The sequence below is a fragment of the Canis aureus genome, chromosome 21 (genome assembly GCF_053574225.1).
Source record: "Canis aureus isolate CA01 chromosome 21, VMU_Caureus_v.1.0, whole genome shotgun sequence".
In the NCBI taxonomy this organism is placed as follows: Eukaryota; Metazoa; Chordata; class Mammalia; order Carnivora; family Canidae; genus Canis; species Canis aureus.
This window is the reverse complement of record NC_135631.1, coordinates 22,141,847-22,167,282: the sequence shown is the minus strand read 5'-3', so window position 1 is coordinate 22,167,282 and position 25,436 is coordinate 22,141,847. Positions and strand designations below refer to the sequence as shown.

Below are 25,436 nucleotides of genomic sequence, written 5' to 3'. Positions count from 1 at the left end.
ACCCACTGAAATTGGGATCAGTTCTGAACTAAGGTTTCTTTGGAAACAGTATTCCTTTTACATTTCATATTTCCACCATAACTTCCGATGTAAATGTGAATTTCATACAGACCAGGATCGCATGACTAGGTACTTCAAATCAAATTGCTAAGAGGTAGAGGAAAGAGTGATTTGTCAGAGAGAGTAGAGCTTTGAAGGAAAGTATCCTTGATTAATATCTTTCATAGCTTTTTTTCTTGGAAGAAAAGAATAATGTTCACTGGGTACGTGGGGCTAAATAATTTCAAAAGAAAAGTGATTCTGAAAATAGATATTTTGTGGTGAGAAATAAAATAGGTAAGGGTTTGTAATTGCTATTATTTTATTAAATACAAAGCAAGACACTAAGCTAAATACTTTGTATTATTCCATTTAACTTGCCAAAATCTTATGAGGTGTAGACAATTATTATTCCCCTTATGAAGGTGAACTGCCTAAGACATAATAGGCTAAGTAAGTTGTTTGCCATCACAAAATGTAGGGCAGAATCAGGATTTGAATACAGTGCTGACACCAGAGCTATGGTTTTAACAACTGAAGGGAGAGAGGACCTATTCCATTTTGTCCAGAGTGCCTTAGGACTCTTGGAGAGCTAGTTCAATGTTAGGACATTTGGAATATGAGAATATAGGCATGGTTCTCCTTTCAGACACAGAGCTACCAAGAAAGGAAGAAAAGGAAGAAACTAAAGATACATAGCAGCTTCTCTCTCTCTCTTTTTTTTTTTTTTTCTTTCTTCCTCCTTTATTTTTTGGACTCCCATTTGGCATTTGCAGGTTCACTGCTCACTGTCTGTACCTGGTGGTTGGAGGTAAGGTTCTTCAGAGACTTCCTGATAGCCCCTGTTTTACTCCCAGGTGCCAGCTCTCTGGGGGTTTTGCTTGAGTCGGAGTGGGATAAAAGCTGTTCGATATCTCAAATGCTGGGGACTCTAGGGATGCCAGACCTATGAGTTGTAGGACTGATTCAGGAACTAGCTACTCACCTCAAGGGTCACAGTCCCTCATTTAATCTCAAGGTCATGGAGATGGCAGAGACAGAAAGAAACTTGGAAAGCAAATAGGCGTTGGTCTTGGGCAAGGCTTCACAGAGCACTGGAAATTATGGTATACTTATATATCTTTTACCAGTGTATCTAATGGTATAGATCATGTGTCTTCAAATTTCATATTTACCTTACATGTGGGCTTAGAACTTTAGAGTTGAAAGGGGCCTTTGAAACCATTTAGACCAGAGATGGGCAGACTTTTTCTTTAAATGGCCAGATAGTAAATATTTTGGTCTTTGAGAGAAAGATAGTCTCTGTCACAACTATTCAACTCTCCTGTTCTTGTGGAGAAGCAGCCATAGACAGTATCTGGACAAATGCGCATGGCAGTGTTTCAAAGAAAACTTTATTTACAGAAACAGGCTGTAGGCCGGGATTTGGTCTGCAAGCTTTAGTTTGCCAATCCCTGATTTATGCCAGTTCCCTCATTTTACCAGTGAAGGGAACAGACTCAGAGAGTTTTAGGTGACTTACACAAAGTCCCATAACTAGTAAGTGACAGAGATAGAACTTTAATCTAGGTTTCTTGGCTCCTGGTAACCTTTTCCGTGGTTTTTCACACAAGTAGGCTAAGGGGCAAAGAAAATTAATGAATATTTATTGAGTGCCAGGAAAGCACTCTGTTAAGCAGAGGAAGCATATTTAATCCTCATGATAATTCTCTCAGGTAGATAGTACTATCTCCCCATTTTGCAGATGAAACAGGGTTAAAGAGGTGAAATAACTTGCCAGAGATCACACAGCTAGTTAAGTGGTAGAGCTGAGATTTGAACCTAGTCTGGTTGGCTCCCAAATTCTACTATAACAGGATGCCCCTCTAAACCTTAATTTTATTGTATTGTAAACATTGTATTTCCTTATATTTTTCTCTTGTTTAACTTTATTCTGTCCAACTATCTCTTCAAGAAATTCTTATTTTCTTGATGTTATATGTTAAATGTCCAACATGTAGCACTAACCATACCAATATTAGTTTCTTTTCTCATCATTTTCTGGTTCAGGCAGCTATTCAGCTTGTTTTCTTTAGTACTGAACTTTTTTTTAATATAAACTTTTTATTTTGGACTAATTTTAGCTTACAGAAAAGTTGCAAAGGCAGTATAGAGAGTTCTTGTACACCCTTCACACAGTTTCAGTTTCCCCTAATGTATCTCCCTGTGGGACATTTGTCAAAACTACAGTCTTCATTGGCACATTGCTATTAACTAAACTCCAGACTTTGTTCGGATTTCACCACATTTTCCATTAATATCCTTTTTGGATTCCAGAATTCAATCCAGAATACCACATTGCATTTAATTGTCATGTCTCCTTAGTGTCCTCTGGTCTGTGGCAGTTTCTCCATCTTCTTTGTCTTTCATGATCTTGACAGTTTGAAGGAGTTACTGGTCAGGTATTTTATAGAATGTTCCTCAAACTAGCTTTGTTTGAAATATTACCTATGATTAGGTTGGAATAATGGGTTTTTAGAAAGATTACCACAGAGATGAAGTAGTCCTCTCATCCCACCATACCTAAGGGCACGTGACATCCACAAGCTGTCACTAGTGATGTTAACTAACATACAGAAACATGTGTAGATTCTAAGTGTACAACTTGGTAAATTATCACAACATAAACATGACCATTGTAACACCCTCCAGGTCAAGAAGTAGAATGATTTTCTTTTTTTTTTTTTAATTTATTTTTATTTATTTATGATAGACATAGAGAGAGAGAGAGAGAGAGAGAGAGAGAGAGAGAGAGGCAGAGGAGAGGGAGAAGCAGGCTCCAGGCCGGGAGCCTGACGCAGGACTCGATCCCGAGACTCCAGGATCGCGCCCTGGGCCAAAGGCAGGCGCAAAACCGCTGAGCCACCCAGGGATCCCCTAGAATGATTTTCTGTACCTAGAACCCTCCTTCTTTCTCAGGGGTAACCACTATCCTGATTGCTAATACCACTGAGTAGTTTCCTCTCTTTTTGAACTTTATATAATTTGCATGATTAAGTACATATTTTGTGTGAATTTTTTCTGTTGTGTTTGTGAGATTGAACTGTATTGTGTGTAACAGTAGCTTGTTCATTTTTGTTGCAAGTGTAGTCTACTATTATATGGGTAGACTATAATTTATAGTCTATATCTATAATTTATAAATTCATTCTACTGTCGATGGATATTAAGTTATTTCTAGTTTTTTGGCTGCTATAAATAATGTTGCAAATAATTTTTGATGTACATATGAACATATTTCCCCCAGGTAAATATCTAGGATTGAGCTTCCTGGATTGTAAAGTATGCTTATATTAAACTTCAAAAGATACTAATAATCTTCCATAGCAGTTCTTTTTTTTTTTTTAAGATTTTCTTTATTTATTCATGAGAGACACAGAGAGAAAGAGACAGAGAGGCAGAGACACAGGCAGAGGGAGAAGCAGGCCCCATGCAAGGAGCCTGACGTGGGACTCTATTCCTGGGTCTCCAGGATCATGCCCTGGGCTGAAGGCGGTGCTAAACCGCTGAGCCACCGGGGCTGCCCCCCATAGCAGTTCTAAAACTTTACATTCCCACCAACACTTTTAATGTTGTCATTCTTTTTTTTTTAAGCCTTTCTAGTGGATATATAGTGGTGGCTTTAATTTGCATTTCCCTAAGGATATTGAATAATAGTTTTATTTCTAGCTTTCCAATCTTCATGTCTTTTTTTCTTTTCCTGCTTTATTGCACTGGCTAGGACCTTCAATACAATGTTGGGTAGAAATGATGATAATGAGTGTCCTTATCTTTCTGATCACAGAGGAAAAGCTTTCAACATTTCTCCTTTTTTTTTTAAGATTTATTTATTCATGAGAGACACAGAGAGAACGAGGCAGAGACACGTTCTTTTTTTTAGAAAAAAAAAAAGAACTGCTATGCTTTTACCTTTGCAGTGCTTATTGGATCTGTAGTGAGTGATCTCACCTTTCCTTTCTGATAATTTTTGTGCTTTATCTGTTATTTTGGATCAGTCTTGCTAGGTAGGAGTTAATCTTATTAGTCTTTCCAAAACACTGGCTTTAGCCTTTGTCAATGCTCTCTATATTTACTTATAATTATTTTTATTAATTTCTCTGATTTCTTTCTGAGTTTACTGTAGTGTTTTCTTTGACTTGAGATGATTTGATCATAAATTTTCAGGCTTTCTGGTTTTCTTCAAATATCTTTGCTATAAATTTCCCTCTAAGCATAACTTTAGCTTTATCTCATAAGTTTTAATATGTTGTATTTTTCATTAACATGCAGCTCAAAATATTTTTTAATTTTTTATTTATTTATGATAGTCACACAGAGAGAGAGAGAGAGAGAAAGAGAGAGGCAGAGACATAGGCAGAGGGAGAAGCAGGCTCCATGCAGGGAGACCAACGTGGAATTCGATCCCAGGTCTCCAGAATCGCACCCTGGGCCAAAGGCAGGTGCTAAACCACTGCGCCACCCAGGGATCCCCTCAAAATATTTTTTTAAATATTGTTTTCTTCCAGAATTTTTGTAGTTTTTTTATGTCTATTATTTATTTTTTTTTTTAAGATTTTATTTATTTATTCATGAGAGAGAGAGAGAGGCAGAGACACAGGCAGAGGGAGAAGCAGGCTCCATGCAGGGAGCCTGATGTGGGACTTGATCCCAGGTCTCCAGGATCAGGCCCTGGGTTGAAGGTGGCGCTAAACCTGAGCCACCCGGGCTACCCCAGCTCAAAATATTTTCTGATTTCTTTTGATTTCTAGACAAGCCTGTGGGTCAAAGAAGAAATATATTGTTTGCTTCCCAAGTATTGGAGTTTTTGTTTTGTTTTGTTTTGTTTTAGTAATCTTCTTAATATAATTTATACTTTAATTTTACTGGGATCAGAGAATATATTCTGTATGAGTTCAGTCATTTGAAATTTGTTGCAATTTGTTCTCTGGTCCAGCATATCATCTATCTTGGTAAATGTTCCACGTGCAATTGAAAAGAACGTATATTTTGCAATTGTTGGATTCAGTGCTATGTATGTAATCAGGCAAAAATTGTTAATCTTGTTCACATCTTTTGTACTCTTAACTGATTTATTTTGTCTTATTTATTTTTGTCTACTTGTTCTATTAGTTACTGAGAGAGGTATGTTAAAACTGGACAGTGTGGTAGACAGAATTCTGAGATAGCTTCAAAGATTCCTACCCCTGCTGTACATGCCTGGTATAATAATAGCCTCCCTTTGAGTGTGAGCAGTATGTGGATATAACTGATTTCAGTCCTGCTATTAGGTAACAGATGACAAAGGTGAATGGGCTTTGCAGATGTAATTAAGGTCCCAAATTGGTTGAATTTGAGTTATTCGTTAATCAAAAGGGGAATTATCCTCAGCAGGCCTGCCCTAATCAGACAAACCCTTAAAAACTGGGCCCTTCCAGAAGGCAGAGACATTCAAAGCATGGGTATCTCCTGTTGGCTTTGAAAAAGCAAGCTGGCATGTTGTGATGAGGGCCAGGTGATAGGGAATGGCGGGTAGCTTCTAGGAGCTGAGGGCCCCAGTCGTCTGACTACAAGGAAATGAATTCTGACAATAACCAGTGAACTTGGGTGAGGACCGCTAGCATAAGATGCCTAACCTGAGAAAGCAGCCACACTTGATGTGGTGATTTCAACCTGTGGGACCTGAGCAGAGGATCTATTCAGTCATGCCCAGACTTCTTACCTTCAGAAACTATGGGATAATAAATGCATGCTGCTTTAAGCTGCTAATAGTATAACAATAGAAAACTAGTAACTATGGTTGTGAATATATCTTTTATTCATTTTAGTTCTGTTATTTTAAAAAATATATTTTGCAGCTGGGTTATTAGGTACACCTTTTTACCATTACAAAAAGCCTTCCATTACCTTTGATAATGCTCTGTGCCATAAGGTCTATTTTGTGTGATTTTAGTAAAGCTCTTTTAACTTTCTTTTGTGTATCTACATTTCTTAGATGTGCCTCTTACACATGATTGTGTTTTGTTTTTTAGCTGGTCTGTCAGTCTTCTAATCATTAGATTATTTATATGCAGGGTAATTACGTATTTGGGTTTAAGTATACCATGTTCCTATTTCTTATTTGTGCTCCTGAGCAAGTATTCCTTTTATTCTATTCTTCTTAATTATCTTTTATTCTGCACATCTTTTTGTTATTTATCATTTTTAGTGATTTGCCCTAGAGATTAAAGGATGCATCTCTGACTTAATTAAAATCTATTGTAAATTAGTATTTTTACTATTTCGTGGATAATAAAAGAAACCTAGAATACTTTAACTCCAATTATCACCTCTTGCCTTTCTTATTATAGTTTTTGTGATCTCAATTTTGAACATGTTTTCTATCCCTGGAAACATTATTATCATTATTTTATATATTCCATTTTATTTTAGATTTACCTCTATATTTACCTTTCTCGTTGCTCTTTATTTCTTCCTACATCTTCATGCTTTCATCTGGGATCATTTTTCTTCTGCCTGAAGAATTCCTTTTAGTGTATTTTTTAAGTGAGGTACTGCTAACTGCTGAATTTTTTTCAGATTTTTTTTTGTCCAAAAATGTATGTATTTCATCTATACTTTTGAAATATATTCAGTGGATGTGGAATTCTAGTCAACAGTTCTTTTTTTCAGTACTTTAAAGCTATCATTCTTCCCGCTTCTGTTGTTTCTGTTGAGAATGTAACTGTTAGTCTTGTTCTTTTGAAAGTGACCATACAGCATTTCCCTTCTTTGGCTGCTTTTAAGATTTCTCTTTGTCTTTGATTTTCAGTGGTTTCCCAAGGATGTGTCTAGATACGATTTTCTTTATAATTGTTCTCCATGGGGCTTCTTGAATCTATGGTTTGATGTTTTCATCAACGTTAGAAAATTCTCTCAGTACTGCTTGCTGGAAGCTTTGCTCAGCTTCTCAGCCACAGGTTTGCTTTCAGAATTGGCAGTTGCCTCAAAGACAGGTTGCTCCCAGTGCCCAGCTAACCTTGTTTCCCTGTCCTTCTGACTACCGCTCGCCCCCAGTTCTTGCTGTCTTTGAGGTTCTCCAGAAGCTTTGAGACCAATTTTCTGTTCTGTTTTTTTAGTTCTTAGCATAAAGTTTACTCCAACAATCTAGTGAACCATTACTGGAAGTGAATCTCTTCTCTTGGCATTTGTCATCACTTCCTCCCTTTGAAAGCTGGAATAAATGATGAGCTGACAAAAGTGCAAAATTGGATTGAAGTTAATGGTTCCCCACAGCCCAAACCTATGTCCTCTATTTCTCATTAAGAGACTGTGTCAGGACTCTTGAACATCCATTTAGAGAACTTCTGGAGAATTTGTTTTAATAGAGATATGTTTTAAATGTGAGTGTGTTGGATTAAGAAAAATCAATCCTAAAGTTTGCATCATAATGTGAAATAATTACTATGGATCTCCCTGCTGCATACTCTTCTGTATTTTGCTGAGTGCCAGTGTCTTCCCTGTTGAGAGGAAATAGAGGAGTTTCCTTCTCCGTGCTTCAAATGTCAGAGCCAATACAAAGTGAAGTAATGTTGCTCTGAATTTTCAATTTATTTCACTATGTTTCAGCAGTACAACTTGGACAGAATTCACTTGTTCTAACATTGTTTCACTGGCTAGCAGAAGATTATATTTCTCCTTAGATATAAGGCTTATTGTTTTTTCATAATTTGCTTTTTTGTGCATTTGCAGAGGGTGCTCGAGAGGAAGACCTAGATGCTGTGGAAGCTCAGATCGGTTGCAAACTCCCTGATGATTATCGATGCTCATATCGTATCCACAATGGGCAGAAGTTAGTGGTTCCTGGGTAAGAAGGTTTGCCATTTGGGTTATTTTTAATGACACAAGTCATTTCCCAGAAAGAAAATAAACAGCTATGATGTGTAGTTACTCTTGACAGATTAAAGGAGTATAAGAATTCTCTCTTCTTCCCTGTAAGAATCCAAAAGACTGAATCTGTTGCTTGAATTTGATTTTCCCAAAATAAATGTCTCATAAAAACAGCATTTCGATCAGCACATCCTTATACTTAAAATGAAGTCTGATTGGGGTTGGGTGGGTGCTGTGGTACATAGGGTGGATGTATGTGTGAGTGTATTTTAAGTAAAACTGTTCGGAACCCTTGAAGTCTTTATCCTATTATAGACCAGGTAAATTGTTTTTGAGAGTTTGATGTAAATTCTATATACCATACATATAAAAAGCAGTAACTTGTTCAGAGCTATATACACTAAAGAAAATAAGAGTTTTGTTCTATTCAGGCATAGCCTGTAATTGAATGGCCTGTTTTTAAGAGGAAATACTCACTGGGGAACCTTTTGGAAAAAGCAGACCATGCAGTAGCTGTCAAATTCATTCACAGTGTTAAAAGCTATATACTTTGAGTCTACCCTTCTGTTCTTTTATGAAAATTAAGCTATTTTGAAGATATTGTGCCTATGAAAAGCCCATAAAAACTTAGGGAGAACTTTGCATTATTCTTAATGGAACATGGTATCTCTTTGTGTGTGAAGAAATCTTTCCACTCAAGAGTTTGAATTCGTAAATAAATTGTGGTGTTTTTGGTGATTGACATGTTAATTCTTAGAAAGCTGTCGATGGGAAATTATCATTCATCAAAAAGATGAAGCACAGCTCTTTGGCACTGGAATTGATTAATATTTTTGTCTCTGCTCTCAGGTTGTTGGGAAGTATGGCACTGTCCAATCACTATCGTTCTGAAGATTTGTTAGATGTCGATACAGCTGCCGGAGGCTTCCAGCAGAGACAGGGATTGAAATACTGTCTCCCTTTAACTTTTTGCATACATACTGGTTTGAGTCAGTACATAGCAGTGGAAGCTGCAGAAGGCCGAAACAAAAATGAAGTTTTCTACCAATGTCCAGTAAGTAGGAAGTGTGTTTAAATGCGGCTGTAAGATGTGTTCTGATGAGTGTATAAATGTGTGCAGAAGTTTTCAGGGCTGTAGAATGGGTATAGAGCATTATACAATTTGATTATAGATCCACCAAATTATAGGGCTAATTCGGCAATGATATTCTGACATTACAGAATGCCAAAGGAAAATTTAATCTGTGGACAAACAATGCAGATCATTGTGCACACAGAGGGAAGGCTGTGATATGTGTTAAGGCAATTTAAATTTAAGGAAAACATAATGAGATTTTGTTGAAGTAATTGTAATATACATTTCTAACTTTAAAAATTTAGCCTTTGGGATCCCTGGGTGGCGCAGCGGTTTAGCGCCTGCCTTTGGCCCAGGGCGCGATCCTGGAGACCCGGGATCCAATCCCGCGTCGGGCTCCCGGTGCATGGAGCCTGCTTCTCCCTCTGCCTATGTCTCTGCCTCTCTCTCTCTCTCTCTCTCTGTGTGTGTGACTATCATAAATAAATAAAAATTTAAAAAAAATTTAGCCTTTAAGCATCATTTGACTCAAGTTCTATGTGCAAAGGAAACTTTTTAAACTTTTAGTTAGATAGTTGAGTTGTTGAAAACGGATCTTTTTTAAAGAAGCTTTTGTTATGATTTTAATATGATCACAGAAAATGTCGTATTTGGTTTCATTTTTTTTTCTTTGGTTTTTGTAATTTCTCAATTGTAGATCTTCTGGCTTCATTTTTGCCCAAATGTGAACTTTTAACTTAAAAGAGGAATTTATTTATATATTTTTTAAAGATTTTATTTATTCACAAGAAACACAGAGAGAGAGAGAGAGAGAGAGAGGAGAGAGGAGAGAGAGGCAGAGACATAGGCAGAAGGAGAAGCAGGCTTCCATGCAGGGAGCCTGAAGCGGGACTCCATCCCGGGACTCCAGGACCACGCCCTGAGTCAAAAGCAGATGCTCAATCACTGAGCCACCCAGGCTTCCCAAAAGAAGAATTTAAAATAGAAAATCATGGATACCTGAGACATGTGACTCCATATAACACTGAAAATATTTAAAGAGCTTTCATAATTTTTTTTCTAAGTATTTCCATGTTTGTTAGCTCATTTTTGACTTGTTATTTCTGTAAAGTTGTATGATGATAGCTTGGTCCTTCTATTTAGTGAGAAAAGTGACCAACCTAGAAATGTTCAAGTCTTTTGACTGAATCTAAAGCCCTTTCTTAATAGGTTATATATCTTCTTACTTGAACTTCCTAACTTAAAGGATAATTTTTTAGTTCACTGTAACAGTCATGACAGTACATGAGCATTTTGACTGTTATTGAGAAGTGCCTGGCACTCTTCTAAGGACTTTCTAGAAAGGACCTAAATATAGAAATTATAAGAGCAGGGACTGAAAAGTATGAGTAATGTCCAAGTGATGGTTAGAGCACTTGTTATTTTTATCTATTCTGCTTTGTCTCCAGGGAAAGATACAGATAATGAACAATGAGAAATTAAGTAAAATGTCTTTTTCTCAATTATGATATTCTTTTTCTCACCTAGGACCAAATGGCTCGGAATCCAGCTGCTATTGACATGTTTATCATAGGTAGGAGAAAGAATAGTCTTCCTTTTCCTTTCTTCTTCCTGGTCAAAAAAATTAAGTTGATAAAAACATTGCAGTTACTTGATCAGCTGGCAGTTTATACTTGTCTTTTTTAAGGCTTGCTGGTTTATAAAATAGTATATCTAGGCTCTCATTCAAATAGCCCCTGTACTTTGAGTTTGTTTTCTATTTGGAAAAAAGCCATGTTCTATATAATCTTGTACTCTTAGGACTCTGCTATAGAACTTCATGAATAGAATTACTCTGAATGTATATATAGCTGTCTTACACATGGATGCATTTTCCATCAATCATACTAATACATTGTTGGAGACAGATGGATAAAACAACTTTATGCCTATAAAGTTGTGGTAAAATAGTGATAAATCACACTAGAGATCTCAGAACAGCAGGCTTCAAAGACCAGTATAAACTGAGCTCTATAAACTCTTTGGCACAACTTTTTCTTGGCCTTCAAAGGTATTTCTATAGGATTTTGAGAACAATCCTGTCTGTATGCAATTGCAGCTCACCCCTTTGCTGTTCATCCAGTCCTGTTTTGCTTAGATTTTGCTCACTTAAGAGAGGCTTCCTGACTATCCAATCTGGTTTTCAAAGGCACATATTAAACTTCCCCATATATTAATAGTCAAGGGGCCTTGTAAGCTGAAATGTCTGCATTTAATTAATATCTCCTAATTGGAACCTTGAACAGAGTAGTAGTGTTCATTTGTTCCATACTGTAACACATTCCAGGCTTAAGGTATTTTTCACAACGTGGAAGCTCTCCCTACATGCTAAGTTATAAAAAACTGTTCAACTTAGCCTCCAGCTTTTAGCTCCCCATGATTCATGTTGACCTATGTTTTTTTTGTTGGGTTTTTTTGTTTGTTTGTTTGTCTTGTTTTGTTTTGTTTTGTTTTGTTTTGTTTTTTTGGCATATGGTTTTCAAGTTAAGTGCCCCCTGGGGGTTATGCCCCTGCTCACTGTCCTGTTTGGCATCTTTGCATAGCATGTACCTTCAGAGATGATCACCATGGCTCTAGAACAGTGGTGCTACTAATTTACAAACTAAAGGCTGCCTGAACTCTAAGGTAAATGCTAGCCAAACTCTGTGAGTTCCTCACTCTTGGTTTGATACTGGCCTGACATGGTGTGGAAGGCCCCACTGCTACAGCAGAGATCTGATGAATACTCTTCTGGTAGCTGGGATTTCTTCTGGAATAAGAGAGCAAAGCAAAAGGTCTGAGACCTACTGAGGGAGGAGAGATGAGATGGGATGTTAGTGCTGAGAGGAGAGACAAGAAAGCAGCTTCCTTTAAGCTGTCTTGGTAAAACCCCAGTGCTACCAAAGAGATGCCAAGCTATAGGCTTACTTTAAAAGGTAAACTGCCTTGGAATGTATAAATTACATCTTGATTCAACTAAGTTTGACTTTCTTGGAATTTTTGGTTAAACACAAGATGGAATCTCCCAAGTGTTCAGTGAATTATTAACAGATATTTGAGAAAACCAGAATCTGTGTTCAGGTAAGTTGAGTGGTAAAGACTGCATAGAAAAGACTCCTCATTTTAAAGAACACACTTGGGTATGTATTGTTATAAATTGAAGTACCTTAAAATACACCATACCAGTTTCATTTTTATGTAAACCATGAAAAATTTGTGGGTTTTTTTATTCTAACATTTTATTCCATGAAATATACAAAATGATATTTTAAACTTTACAGGGAAATTACTAGTTCCAAAAACAAAATTATAGCTTCTGTGAATTTTAATGACATTATTCATGTGCCTTAGTATCTTGTTCAGAGTGGATAGATGGTAGGTGATAATTTGAGTAGAACATTCAATAAGCAAAGAGTTAGGATTGACCATTCATTAGTAGATGCTAAAAGCCAACTATTATAGCTTACCTTCTCTCAGTTGATGCCTTTAAAATTGTAAAACTATAAACCCTAAGATCCAAGCTTAAATCGTATCTTCTACTATTCCTTAAATAGAATAGTAAGTAAATACTATAAATTTAGCTCCGATGTTCAGCATGGCAGAGTGTGAGAACTGTGTTAATAGAAACAAGGTTACAGAGAAATTCACTGAATAACATTGGTTCAGGGATTCATACTGCTGGGCACTGAGATGTATTAATAATAGATGTGGGGGTATGAGAAAGTTACGTCATATTACCTAGAAGTGGCAAACATAATTCACGTAAATACTTGTCATTGATCCACTCACTAGATCACAGACGTGTGGTCAGGTCTGGACTGGACTTCAAGCTGGTCACTGAGAATATGGAGGGTCATTATGCATTTGAGTTGGTAGTGGTGCAGCTAGACTACTTTGGAATTGGTCTGATGCCCAGAACTGTACTGTGCCATACCCCTGTTAGATGCCCGGACTGAGCCTGGCTTTTGCCAGAATTTTGTGCATAAGTCAGGAGGTAGCTGGACCAAGGGTATATATCCTGACGGTCTGGGGATAGCTGCTGATATTTTTCCTGTAGTTCCTTCCTAGACCTTGCTGTATCTGTGTCTTCCTTTGTTCCATATGTTCTAGAAATTATAGACAGAAGAAAGCTTTGCATTCTGGACCAGCACTAAATAAAGTTTAAAAGTTTATTTAATTATAAGTGTAAAAAGTAGTTTGAAGGTAGATGGAGGATTCCCTAGCAAGGTAGTTGGGAAGGAGATGGATAGAATTGAGAATAGAAATTGACCTGATAATGGACTAGTAGAATTATGTGTTTCTAATTTTGATCTTATATCTTAAGCATAGTGAAATATCATTGTTTCCTTGTTTCCTGTATAGATTTTATGAAAATTATTTGTTCTTTTCTTCCTCCCCACCCCTTCCTGGTTTATAGGTGCTACTTTTACTGACTGGTTTACTTCTTATGTCAACAATGTTGTATCGGGTGGCTTCCCAATCATCAGAGACCAAATTTTCAGGTATTTCACCCAGGACTTTTTGAATTAATAAAATGATTGTAAACAGAAAAAAAAAAAATTAGTGACAGATCTTGAGATGAAGTTTCAAAGATTAATGACAGAACCTCTCATTATCTTAAATGTCACCGTGTTATTCTCACTTTAAAGCTACATTCAAACACTTGAATAGCCAATATATTTCTTGTTTTGAAGGATCCAGAGGAAAAAATGATTTTGATTTCAAAGCTATAGCTTTATAGTATAGTTTCTTTCTTGTGGGGGGAGGGCGGAGGGGAGGGAGGCTGTTTGCCAGTTAATGGATTTATCGCGAATAGCAAGTCAATAATTGTTAACTCCTGGCAAATATTATCTATCATCTTTATTTTTTTTAAGGTTTTATTTATTTATTCATGAGAGACACAGAGAGAGAGAGGCAGAGACACAGGCAGAGGGAGATGCAGGGAGCCTGATGTGGGACTCATTCCCGGGACTCCGGGATCACGCCCTGGGCCAAAGACAGGCGCTAAACCACTGAGCCACCCAGGGATCCCCTATCTATCATCTTTAAATGAAACGTCCAGGTATTATAGATAGTATTAGAGGTAATATTGGCTCATAGTAGCCTGATTGGCAGAAATGATGGATTAATTATAAATTAGAAGTCTCTAGAATAACATACCAATGCATTTTATTGTCAGAGCCACTGTTGGTAGGGTTTTCAGATGTCCCAAAAGTTTCCTGGCTCTGAAAACTGAGAGAAGCTCTTTTTCCAGTTTAATGACTGAATCAGTTTTCAAACCACTGATCATTGAGCTTTGACTGTTATCATTACTGATCTGAAGTCTTCAAGGTTTTCTGGTTTGCTTGTAATTTATCATTTTCTTCTAAGCTTCATAGGACTATACCTTTAAGTTCCTAAATATGGTTTAAACTTTTGATCCTAAGGTAAAGTAGAAGTATTTCACATTGTATCTTGATATCTTTTATCTTATGGACTTGAAGTTAGTTGATTAAAAAATGTTTAACTGTTTTAAAATTACCTAGGTATGTTCACGATCCAGAGTGTGTGGCAACAACTGGGGACATTACGGTTTCAGTTTCTACATCGTTTCTGCCAGAACTTAGCTCTGTCCACCCACCGCACTACTTCTTCACATACCGAATCAGGTGAGAGATGTAAATGGGGCACAGCCTGTGGATGTGTTGTTATTGCCCCCTTTGACACAGTACACCAAACACATTTTGAAAGACAGCTTTTTGTTGAGGTGTGGAGGAAGGTGGATAACAACATTTTTTATAATGTAATATAATTTTATAATTTTAAAAAGTATAATTTATAATCTAGTACCTTGAGCTTACAGTAACTTTCAAGTTACTTATGTTATTTCTTGCAAATGTACTGTTTAAAGAATTGTGCTAGCTGCTTTGTGAGGTGGACACTTAAGTTATAATTATCATGAAAACTCTCTGTGAGAGTTGCATTCTAGAAGCTATCAAATTGTTCAAGATAAAGCCATGCATTTTAAATTTTATTTAGCCTGCCCATTTCCAAATTAAAACTTTAATAGATATTTAAGGTGTAATAATCCCAGTACTATTAAATAAACTTATTAAGGGGTAACCCTAGTAACTGACTGGTGACATTTTTCTTTGAGCTTTCTAGAAGTTAATGGAAAAAAAGGGAATTGTCTTCAGTCTCGGTTTTTTAATAAATTTTTCCAAAAAAAACCCACAAATTTTCATTGCACTATATTCTAGAAAGTATTTCGTACATTGATCTTTCCTTAAACAGCAAAAAATGGTCACCAGTGTGTTCATAAAAGTTTATGTCGCCCTTCCTGTTGTTGATTCTCACAGCAAGTCAAGTGTGCAAATTGAGTAAAGGCATTTCTGTGGGAGAGTCAAGCTAATCAGGCCCACATCTTTGAGAACTTACAGAAATAGATGGTTAACACAGACGTTAGTTCAACAATTGTAGCTCTTAAGGAAAAGAAACAAAATCAGGCCAGATTTGTGTCTCTACTGCCTCATTCTCCAGGATTGAAATGTCAAAGGATGCACTTCCTGAGAAGGCTTGTCAGTTGGACAGTCGCTATTGGAGAATAACAAATGCTAAAGGTGATGTAGAAGAAGTTCAAGGACCTGGAGTAGTTGGTATGTAATTCGAGATCTGGGTTTATATATCCGTTGCCTCTAAGACATTTTGGAGAGCATGTATGTGACATATAGCTTGGAAAAGGCACAATGTAGTTAGTGGATAAGAATGTATCTTTTTTTTTTTTTAAAGATCTATTTATTTATTAAAGAGAGCATGAACACAAGTAGAGAGAGGGGCACAGAAAGAGAGAGATGGAGAATCTCAAGCAGACATCCACTTTGCGTAGAGCCTGACATGGAACTGGATTTCACGACCCATGAGATCATGACCTGAGCCAAAATCACGAGTTGGATGCTTAACCAACTGAGCCACCCATATATCCAAGACTTTATCTTTTAATAGCTGTGTTTATAGTGTAAAAGATATCATAGATTCTAGGCTTCTTGTAAGTCCAATACTTTGCTTCACAAATATAATGTGTAAAGATCATTATTCTCTAAGTTTAGTACCTTAAACATGAAATTTTCTAAAATCATAGCAAATTATTCAGGGATTGAGTTTTCATTCTGTGGATCACCTGAGTTCCTTGTTTGCTTCTTAAATTCTTTATCTTTTTTAGCTGTTATATTCTGTAGGGTTACCAGGCGGCAGGAGAAAATAAATTTCATATTGGTTATCTTTTTGAAATTTGGGGAAAATAGTAAAATCAGTAGCACAGATTTTTGTGAATTTCAATCATCATTAGCTCTGATTGTCATTGACGGTCAGCTTTTTTGAAAGATCAGGATTATTAGGGTGCTTTAGATTTTTTTTTTCTAAGTGTTCATTTAGCTGTTTTACTGTTAGCTGTTTAACATAGTTTAACATAATCTCAAAGAGGACATATCTTATTTGCTATGATGAAGAAATGAATTTTATACTTTGGTTTCTTACTACTGTTTTCTCCACAGGTGAATTTCCAATCATCAGCCCAGGTCGGGTATATGAATACACAAGTTGTACCACATTTTCTACAACATCAGGATATATGGAAGGATATTATACCTTCCATTTTCTTTACTTTAAAGACAAGATCTTTAATGTTGCTATTCCCCGATTCCATATGGCTTGTCCAACATTCAGGGTGTCTATAGCCCGATTGGTGAGTTAAATTTTCCTCTGGGACTGATTTCCATGACTTTGTAGAATTAACTCCACAGAGGGATTTTGTTCATTAGCCAGACAACTGGTTTACAAATGGCGTTCCAGAGAACCCTAGAGATTCTGAGGAAATACCATGGGGGGAGGGGGCCATGTGAATATGTGGGGGTGGTGGATAATAAGTAAGCTAGACTCCATACACTTCAATCAGAGTAACTCTACTGTTAGCTGTTTTATGTTTGCTTTGCTTTTATTTTTAATAGACATCATTTTTTAGCAGTTTTAGATTCACAGAAAATTGAGCAGAAGGTACAGAAATTTTCCAAACACCCCCTGCCCCCATGCATGCACAGACTTCCTCATTATCAGCATCTCCCATCAGAGTGGTATCTTTGTTACAGTTGTTGAACCTACATTGGAACATCATAATCACCCAAAATCCATAGTCTACATTAGAGTTCACTCTTGATGTTGTATGTTTTTTGGGTTTGGACAAGTGTATAGTGACACATATCTACTATGATAGTATCATGTAGAGTAGTTACTGATTTTAAAGGTTCAGCCTCTTTTCCACCATTTCCAAAAAAAGTTCTATGGCCTAATGAGAAACACCACACTAGACCAGTTAGAATAGGCTTTATTTTGTTTCATTAAGATTAGAAAAAGAATTTCATGCAGTGTTTTTGCTAAAAATCCCAATTTTGTAATAGAAATATCCTAGAGAGAGACTACTAAAAGGACAAGTCTATCCATTAAATCGTCTTTGTAGTCATCTCTCTTTGGGATCATTTCCTAAGTCAACTAAGTATAATTTAAAATCTCATTTCTGGATTACCTTATGATGGTAGTAGTACCCCAATCTTATGGATTATAAAATGATTAGGGAATTATGAGGCTCCAACTATACAACAGAGATAAAATATGACTTGTATACCCAGGATGTGACTGAGTTGTAGGTGTTAAATGTTGAGAAAGGGCCCTCTGGCTCCTGGGAAGATGGATGTAGGATTAGTCTGATCCAGAGCTGACACGTTCCCAACCCCAGTTTGGAAACAGAAGAATGATAAGCCATTATGCTTGCATATCTGGTGAAAAGGATCTATAGTCTGGGTTTGGAAGTGAGCTTCCCTCCCAATGGAGGAATGCTTTCTACTGTATATTTCCAGGACCAGGAACTTGTTACTTCTGTAACAGTCTCCTGTTTTTGACTAGTCCAGTTTCTGTCTGAGATTGGTATCATCCATGATGGTTTGATACAGCTCATTAGTGAAACCATCTGGGGCTAGAGTTCTCTGTGGGAAAGCTTAAAATGGGAGTTTAATTTCTTTCATATATTTTCTATTTCTTCATATTTCACTTTTGGTCATTTGTGTCTTTCAAGGGATTTTTCCATTTTGTCAAAATGCTGAATTTATTGGCATATAATTATTTATAATATTCCCTTGATATCCATTTAATGGCTGTAAGAACTATAGTCATATATCCTTTTGTGCTCCTAATAATGATGAGTTTACCCAAGGAGTTATTTCTTTTATTAGTCATTTGAAAGAACAACTTTGGGTTTCACTGGTTTTCTCTATTGTTTACTCATTTTCTATCTCATTGTTTTCTGCAGTCTTATTTATTTCTCTCTTCCTACTTACTTTGGGGTTCATTTGCTTTTTTTACCAGCTTCTTAAGGTAGAAGTTTAGATTATTGCTTTTCAGCCTTTCTTTTCTCTAAAGCACTATTTGGCTATATTTCATAAATTTTGATGTGTTGTTTTCATTACCATTTAATTCAAAATATTCTGAGATTTCCCTTGTAATTTAATTTTGATCTGTAACTTTTCTAGAAATGTGTAAATTTTCAATCATTTGGAGGCTTTCCAGTTAACTTTTGTTCACTGATTTCTAATTTTGTTATGGTTAGAGAACTCACTGTGTGTAATTTCAATCCTTTTAAAGGTTTTATGTCCTAGCACTATGATCTATCTTGGTAACTAATCCCTGTGTATTTGAAAAGAATGTATATTCTGCTATTTATGGGAATATTATTCTATAAATGAAAGTTCAAGTTGGTTGACTGTTTTTGAAGTCTTCTATATATTAACTGATTTTTTTTTTTTGGTCTTTGTTCTCTGAAAGATGATTGTTGAAATCTCCAACCATAATTACAATTTTGTCTATTTCTCTTTTTAATTTTATCAGATATGCTTCATGTGTTTTGAAGCACTATAATTATATGCAAATATGTTTAGGATTATTATGTCTTTTTAATGAAGTGCTTTCTTTTATTATTATGAAATCTCTCCCCTCGATAATATTTCTTGTCCTAAAGTTGCTAATATTCCTGACCTAAAGTGTAAAGAATGTTGAGGTTTGTTTGGGCAGGCGATTTACTATGGGGTCAGCTTGATCCTGTTGAGATTTGTTTTTAATGTTTGTTAGGATGGGTATAAAGGAGTCTTTAATTTAGAACGTAGTTCTCAAACTTTTCAGTCTCATGGCTCCCTTAAGCTGTTAAAAGTTATTGAGGACTCCAAAGAACTCTTGTCGATGTGGGTTATATCAATATTTATCATGTTAGAAATGAAAACTAAGAAGTTTTATAATACTACTCTTTTTTTAAAGTTTACGATTTTTAAATTTATAATTTTAAATTATAATAATAAACTCATTACATGTTTAACCCTCTTAACTATGTTCTTACTTATTTAGAGTTTTAATTTCCTCCCAACCACACATAATCATATAAAATCTTGATCTACCTTGTGGAAAATGTTTCTCTCTCTCAAGGATGAGATATCAATAAAAAGAAATGAGAATTCTGGACTTACTTCTAATCAACATGAAAGAGGCAGTGGGGATTGTATTTGTATGGTGTTGTATTTGTATTGTACCTTTCCTGTTGAAATATTAGTTCTTTTGATATGGAAACTGAATTTTTGTGCCCTGACCCATATGATAATTATTGTACTTAATACTTCCTTTTGCTTTATACTTTGAATGTCACTACAAAATATACTTTTGGTTGGTCTTAAGCCTTTTCTTGCTTTAGGTGGTTTGTTGTTTGCTTTTGGACACTTTAGAGGTTCCTGCTGCTTATTTATTTCCATTCTTACCTGTGTGTGCCTCTTTCCATCTGCTGCTTCTGTATGTACATTTTTATCTGAGATCATCAGCAGTCTCCCTCTTTAGCCACACTGACTTCCTTAACATTTTTTCTGCTTCCTTCTTCAACAAGATGACTAATGATCATACTACCTGAATTTAATGTTTTAGGATTTCCTAAGCCTTCCCCTTGCCCGTTTTGAACCTTCTACTGAATTTTAAAGTCTTCATTCCCTAGATTTAAAAAATCAAAAAATAAAAATAATGGAATATCATGTCATATTTATGTATATTTTCTCTGATTGTTGTTAATGTTGCTGTTATTAGTGTTATAATAAATCCTAAGTGACAATCCTTTGACAACTCCTAAGGAAGAGTTTTTTTCTCCCATGTTAATTAATTTGCTTGCTCAACAAGTATCTATTGAGTACCTACGAGGTGCTGGGGGAAATGCAGTGACCAATACAGCCAGAGTCTGCCTTCGGGGATGTACTGTACAGCACGGTGACTATAGTAAATACTGCATTGCATATCTGAAAGTTGCGAAGAGAATAAATCATAAAAGTTCTCATCACAAAAAAACATTCTGTAACTATGTACGGTGATGGATGTTAACTGGACTTATTGTGGTGATCATTTTGTAATATATATGAATATCAAATCATTATGTTGTACGCCTGGAGCAAATGAATGTAATGTTGTATGTCAATTATACTTCAATAAAAAAAAAAAAGAAGAAAGTTGAGGAAATTAAAAAAAGAAAAACAAAAACTCTGCCTTGGAATTTACATTCTAGTTGGAAGAGATAAAGGTAGCAAATAAACATTATCTAGTTACACCAAGTAGTGATAAGTGCTCTGGAGAAAAATTAGAGTAAAGGATATATCAGGAGTGTCCTGTTGGGTTGTTCTAATATAAAGATGTGTCGGGGAAGGAAGGCCTTGGCGACATTTGTGTTAAGACTTGAAAGAAGTAGAAGGAGCCAGGTGGATATATGTGGCAGAAGGATGTTCCAACCGAAAGAACAGAAAATGCAAAGGCCCTGAAACACTAATGTTACATAAACATACTAATGTTTGGCATATGTGAAGAACTGCAAGGAGGCCAGTGTAGTTGGAATGCCGTGGCCAGGGGAGAGTGGTGAGAGATGAGATCAGAGGGGTAGTGAGTGCTGGATATGTGATGCCATAGAGGCCTCGGGGAAAGGACTTTTGCTGACAACACGTCCCACGTTTTTCCCAATTATTTCCCACATCACCAGCTAGGAGCTCCTTGCTATTCAGAACTCTCTCCAATATAGTGAGTGACTCCTCTCATTGAGTCCTCAAATGTATGAGAGGGAAAAATTGTCAGCAGACTAAGACTCACTTAGAGACATGACTTAAACAGAATTGAAGTTTCCATGAGATGTTCAGATATTGCATGTTCAACCTCACTGTTGCCCTATTCTGAGAACCTTCAACAAGTTAATTTCAGAGTAGAGGCTGCCCCCGTAGTTGAACTGAAATGATGGGTCTTTATAGTAGGAGCTCATTGAGGCATCTCTTAGGCCTCTGGACAGTACATAAAAGTTACCAGTAGAGGTCATACCTTATTAATATTTTTGAGTCCTTTTCTGTAAGGATATAGATTAACAAAGAATTGTTACTTAGTACACTAAAATTCAGTAAAATTTTATCTTGGGTTGTTAGGAGTGGTCTGTTGGCTGCCTTGTACAAATTATCCATTACCATGTAAAATATAAGTACTGTGTTAATAATGAAATAGATTTACCATTAAAATCACTGAGCATTTTAAGACGTGATATATGTATATACACTCTAGAATTCGCATCAGCATGTGCATCTATGAAAATACATGGCTCAACTCTATAAAAATTCATATTTGGCATGTCTAGTTGTTTAGATTCTAGATAAATGAAAAATTGCATAAAATAAGTATAAAAAAACTGATGGAAGTCCTTATCAAAAGATTGTTTTCTCTTTCAAGGAGATGGGTCCTGATGAATATGAAGAGATGGAAGAGGAAGAGGAGGAGGAGGAGGAAGACGACGACGATGATGACTCGGCAGATATGGACGAGTCTGATGAAGATGATGAGGAAGAGAGACGGAGGAGAGTCTTTGATGTTCCCATTCGCAGACGCAGATGCTCTCGCCTTTTTTAGGGAAGCTGTGCTGATGGAAGCCCTGGCGCGAATCCAGTCCGTTAAATAGATTTCCCAATAATGTAAATAACTAAATTGTTCGTTCTCTGCATATAGCAGGAAAACTAGCATGAAATATTGTTCCAGGCCCTGGGTTCTATGCGACACTACGTTAGGAATTGGATCGTTTTGGTTTGCTTTGTGTTTTTGAAGTAGAGGAGGAAATGGGAGTCTTTTTTTCTTTCTCTCTCTCTTCTAGAAGTCAGTGGGAGAGTAATTCTCTAGCTACAGAACAGACATTTCTTTGTTTCTAAATATTTTATACTTCTATAAATGTGGAAATGGAGGGGATTGTTTTGAATAAGGATTGAAAATGTAGCAAAAATACCTACACAAGGATAGAGAGAAACTATGTGACTGGAGATTCAGTGAAAAGACTTCTTGCAGTTGTGAATTACTTAGAAATGAACAGAATTTATAATTAGGCTAATCCATTTAGTAATTCCTATATATTTTGTACTCACAGGGAACTAATCGACTAAAACAGCTCAAATGCTAGTTGTTTGTCCTTTCTTAGACAATCTGTCTAAGAAATTTAAAGTTTTCATCACTACGACCTTGAGCTTAAAGTCTTTATCACTATGACCTTGGCCTTGCATTTAGTCTTCAACTCTACCAACCTTGAATTTATTTTAAAATCTTCAACATGACAACCTTGAACTTAATTTAAAGTCTTTAACGTTATGACCTTTGTCATACTGTTCACAGATGCATCACTTTTGACAATGTAGTGTGTAAAAGTATGTATTGTGTTGTTTATTAACAAGTCTTCACAATGTCTCATGTAGTCTAAATTTGTAAATACTGCTTCTGTTTTGTTTCTGCTTTATACACTTGACTGTCTAACTTTGTGATAAGTGACATGAATTTTATGTTAAGATTAAGTATGTTTTCCTGAAACATGGATTTTTTTTGTAATTATATAATTGAGAGTTTGGAATGAAATCCTCCAAGTGGCAAAAACTCACATTTTAAAAACGAGTTTTGGTTCTGATCCTGTATTTCGTGTAATTGCCTATTTTCCATAAACTAATATTAATCAGCCTTTGCTGTCAAGATGGAAGATGAAATGGAAATTCATTATCCTGTTGCCAGAGGCCCATTCAAAGTTATTTTTTGGCTGTGACTATATCCTATCGTATGCTTTGCCTTCCATTTTCCCCAAGGATACTTCTTTTCTAGGGAAAACTGTAGAAAGAGGGAAACGTATATGGGGTTAAGCAGTGCCCTCAGGGACCCCAAAGACCCTTTCATATTGGCGCATGTCAGAATGTTCTGAAATGGAGTAAGTAGTTTTTCTTGTTTGGGGTTTTTTTGTTTTTTTAATTTTATCATCAGGCTACCAAATCCTTCTATTATGCTTATCTCTTCCTTTTTAAAAAGAACCTGTTGATTTTTTTTTTTTTTTTTTTTTTTTAATTCACGAGAGACGCAGAGGGAGAGAGGCAGAGACATAGGCAGAAGGAGAAGCAGGCTCCATGGGGGGAGCCTGATGTGGACCTCGTTCCCTGGACTCCTGGGTCACGCCCTGAGCCAAAAGCAGATGCTCAATCGCTGAGCCACCCAGGTGTCCCAAGAACCTACTGATTTTTTAAAAAATATACTTTACCAATTAATAATTTAGAGCTAGTTAATGTTGAAACTTAAAGCTATTCCTAAGATCCCTTGCCATTTTTGCTGCTTTATCCTTTCTGGCTGACCTCTCTTGTCAGTTCCCAAAGTACTCATGATGCCCCAAATCTCCCCCACAACCCCAGCCACTTTTTGCTCCTTAGAATACTTCAAGCTTATTTATCCTTTTCTCTAAATTCACATTCTCTTAGTATGTTGAATGGATGACTTGTTGTTCAAACCAAGAGGTGACTGATTAGTTGATAAGACAAGAGTTATTTCATTGGCAAGAATGTATATTCACACATAGAAGGAATCTAACAGTTGGCCAGCTTATGCTTTTGTAGAGTGAAGGCCATTTCTGGTTCTGAGATCCTTTGAGACCACCACCTATTTTTGACTCATTTGTCTAAAGCTTGATGTATCAGGATGAGACCAATACCTAAATAGCAGCAAATAGATGAGGGGTTATTTTTCTCTTGTGAAAAGCCAGAAGTAACTAGTTGAGGACTGATTAACAGTGGTGTCTACATTCCAGATTCCTTCCAACTTTCTGTTCTACCATCCTTAGCACAAAGCTTTAATCATGAAGGATACCTCGTGGTTGCAAGGCGGCAGCTGCAGTCATACTCTATTCCAGGAAGGGATGATGAGAAAGGGGACAATTAAATGGAAAGTAAAGTCAAGCATGAGGCCGGAGAGGTAAACCAACCAGGTCTCCAGCAGTCATGTGGCAGATAGGTAGAGACGGGTGACACAGGAATTAACACAGGCAGCATGGAGACCTTGATTCCCAGGTTTCTGGCTTCATTTATGAAGAAAAATTTGCAGGAAATGCAGTTGGATACTGGAGATGAGATTTGGATGCATTTTGAATTCAAGATGCCTTTAGGACACAGTTTCCAGCCGTCAGTTGTGTATGAATATGAAGATCAAGGAAGAGTGGTCAGGGATGGAGAATAAAGATTTGTAAATTGTCTGCAAACATACATATCCCCAAGGCAAGACTAAGCACCTTCAGGGTCCTCTCCCAGGGAGCACACAGCAGGGTCTCAGTCCAACCCTGACAACCTCAGATTTATAAGAGGTAGTGGAAAAGATTCAAAACTGAAATGTCAGTCAAAAAAACTAGAAGCAAAATTAGGAGAGGGTGGCATCAGAGTCCAGAAATTCCAAAGAGGGAACAGTTAATAGGATGTGTATGAGAAAATACGTGTGTATGTGAAAGAGTTTCGTAAACAAGGAAATACGTTTATTCACTGTTTTAAGTAGAATTTACGTAGGGGATCATCATGGTAGAAGGCACATGTCATAATCGGTTGTCATATGATTTCCCTGCTTAAATTGTATCTCGTGCACTCATGCAAGAAAAGGAGACTCAGGCTGCAGCAGGGTTGGATAACCTGATAGCCTGGCCAAGTGGGAGCTTGGCACGGGCACAAGAAAGGTTTTTTTGAAACATTTTAATATTTTTTTTAAAACGAAGGGAAAATCATTAGTCATAGAGTGTAATATTTTTGTTTCCTGTAGCAAATGGGAGGAGGACACTTACAGATTTTCCGTTTCGGGGATTTTAAAAGGTCTCCATGTATTACTGGTGGTCACGGTCTTTTTCCAAGCCTGGGCGGGGAGCCTGAGTCACCCCGGCAAGGAGTGGCAGCCGGGGCTCCCCGGGCGTCGCCGGGGGTCCTGGGAAGGCGCGGGCAGTGCCAAGGGTCCGCAGACCGCGCGAGGGCTGGGGTGACCTTGGACTCCCACGCGGCGGCCCAGCGGGTCCCGGCCGAACCTCGGC

The 25,436-nt window shown here is 36.8% G+C and overlaps 1 protein-coding gene and 1 long non-coding RNA gene across 3 annotated transcripts in view; one reads left to right on the top strand and one right to left on the bottom strand.

Annotated features, from left to right (window-relative positions):
• Positions 1-23,034, top strand: part of FBXO3 (F-box protein 3) — a 30,496-nt gene extending 7,462 nt beyond the window's left edge. The window contains exons 4-11 of the mRNA XM_077863544.1: positions 7,786-7,900; positions 8,773-8,977; positions 10,526-10,571; positions 13,434-13,518; positions 14,542-14,664; positions 15,536-15,651; positions 16,546-16,736; positions 21,818-23,034. Of these exons, the coding sequence (XP_077719670.1) occupies positions 7,786-7,900; positions 8,773-8,977; positions 10,526-10,571; positions 13,434-13,518; positions 14,542-14,664; positions 15,536-15,651; positions 16,546-16,736; positions 21,818-21,994 (1,058 nt within the window). The 3' untranslated portion in view covers positions 21,995-23,034. The remainder of the gene's footprint in view (positions 1-7,785; positions 7,901-8,772; positions 8,978-10,525; positions 10,572-13,433; positions 13,519-14,541; positions 14,665-15,535; positions 15,652-16,545; positions 16,737-21,817) is intronic.
• Positions 10,207-25,397, bottom strand: LOC144292745 (uncharacterized). Of its 2 annotated transcripts, none has more exons than XR_013360083.1 (3): positions 25,197-25,397; positions 11,710-11,823; positions 10,207-10,605 (listed from the first exon to the last, which is right to left on the bottom strand). It is a non-coding gene; the product is annotated as an uncharacterized LOC144292745 (long non-coding RNA). The 2 variants fall into 2 exon arrangements; XR_013360084.1 differs by having other exon boundaries at positions 11,710-11,820.
• Between the last annotated feature and the right edge of the window lie 39 nt (positions 25,398-25,436).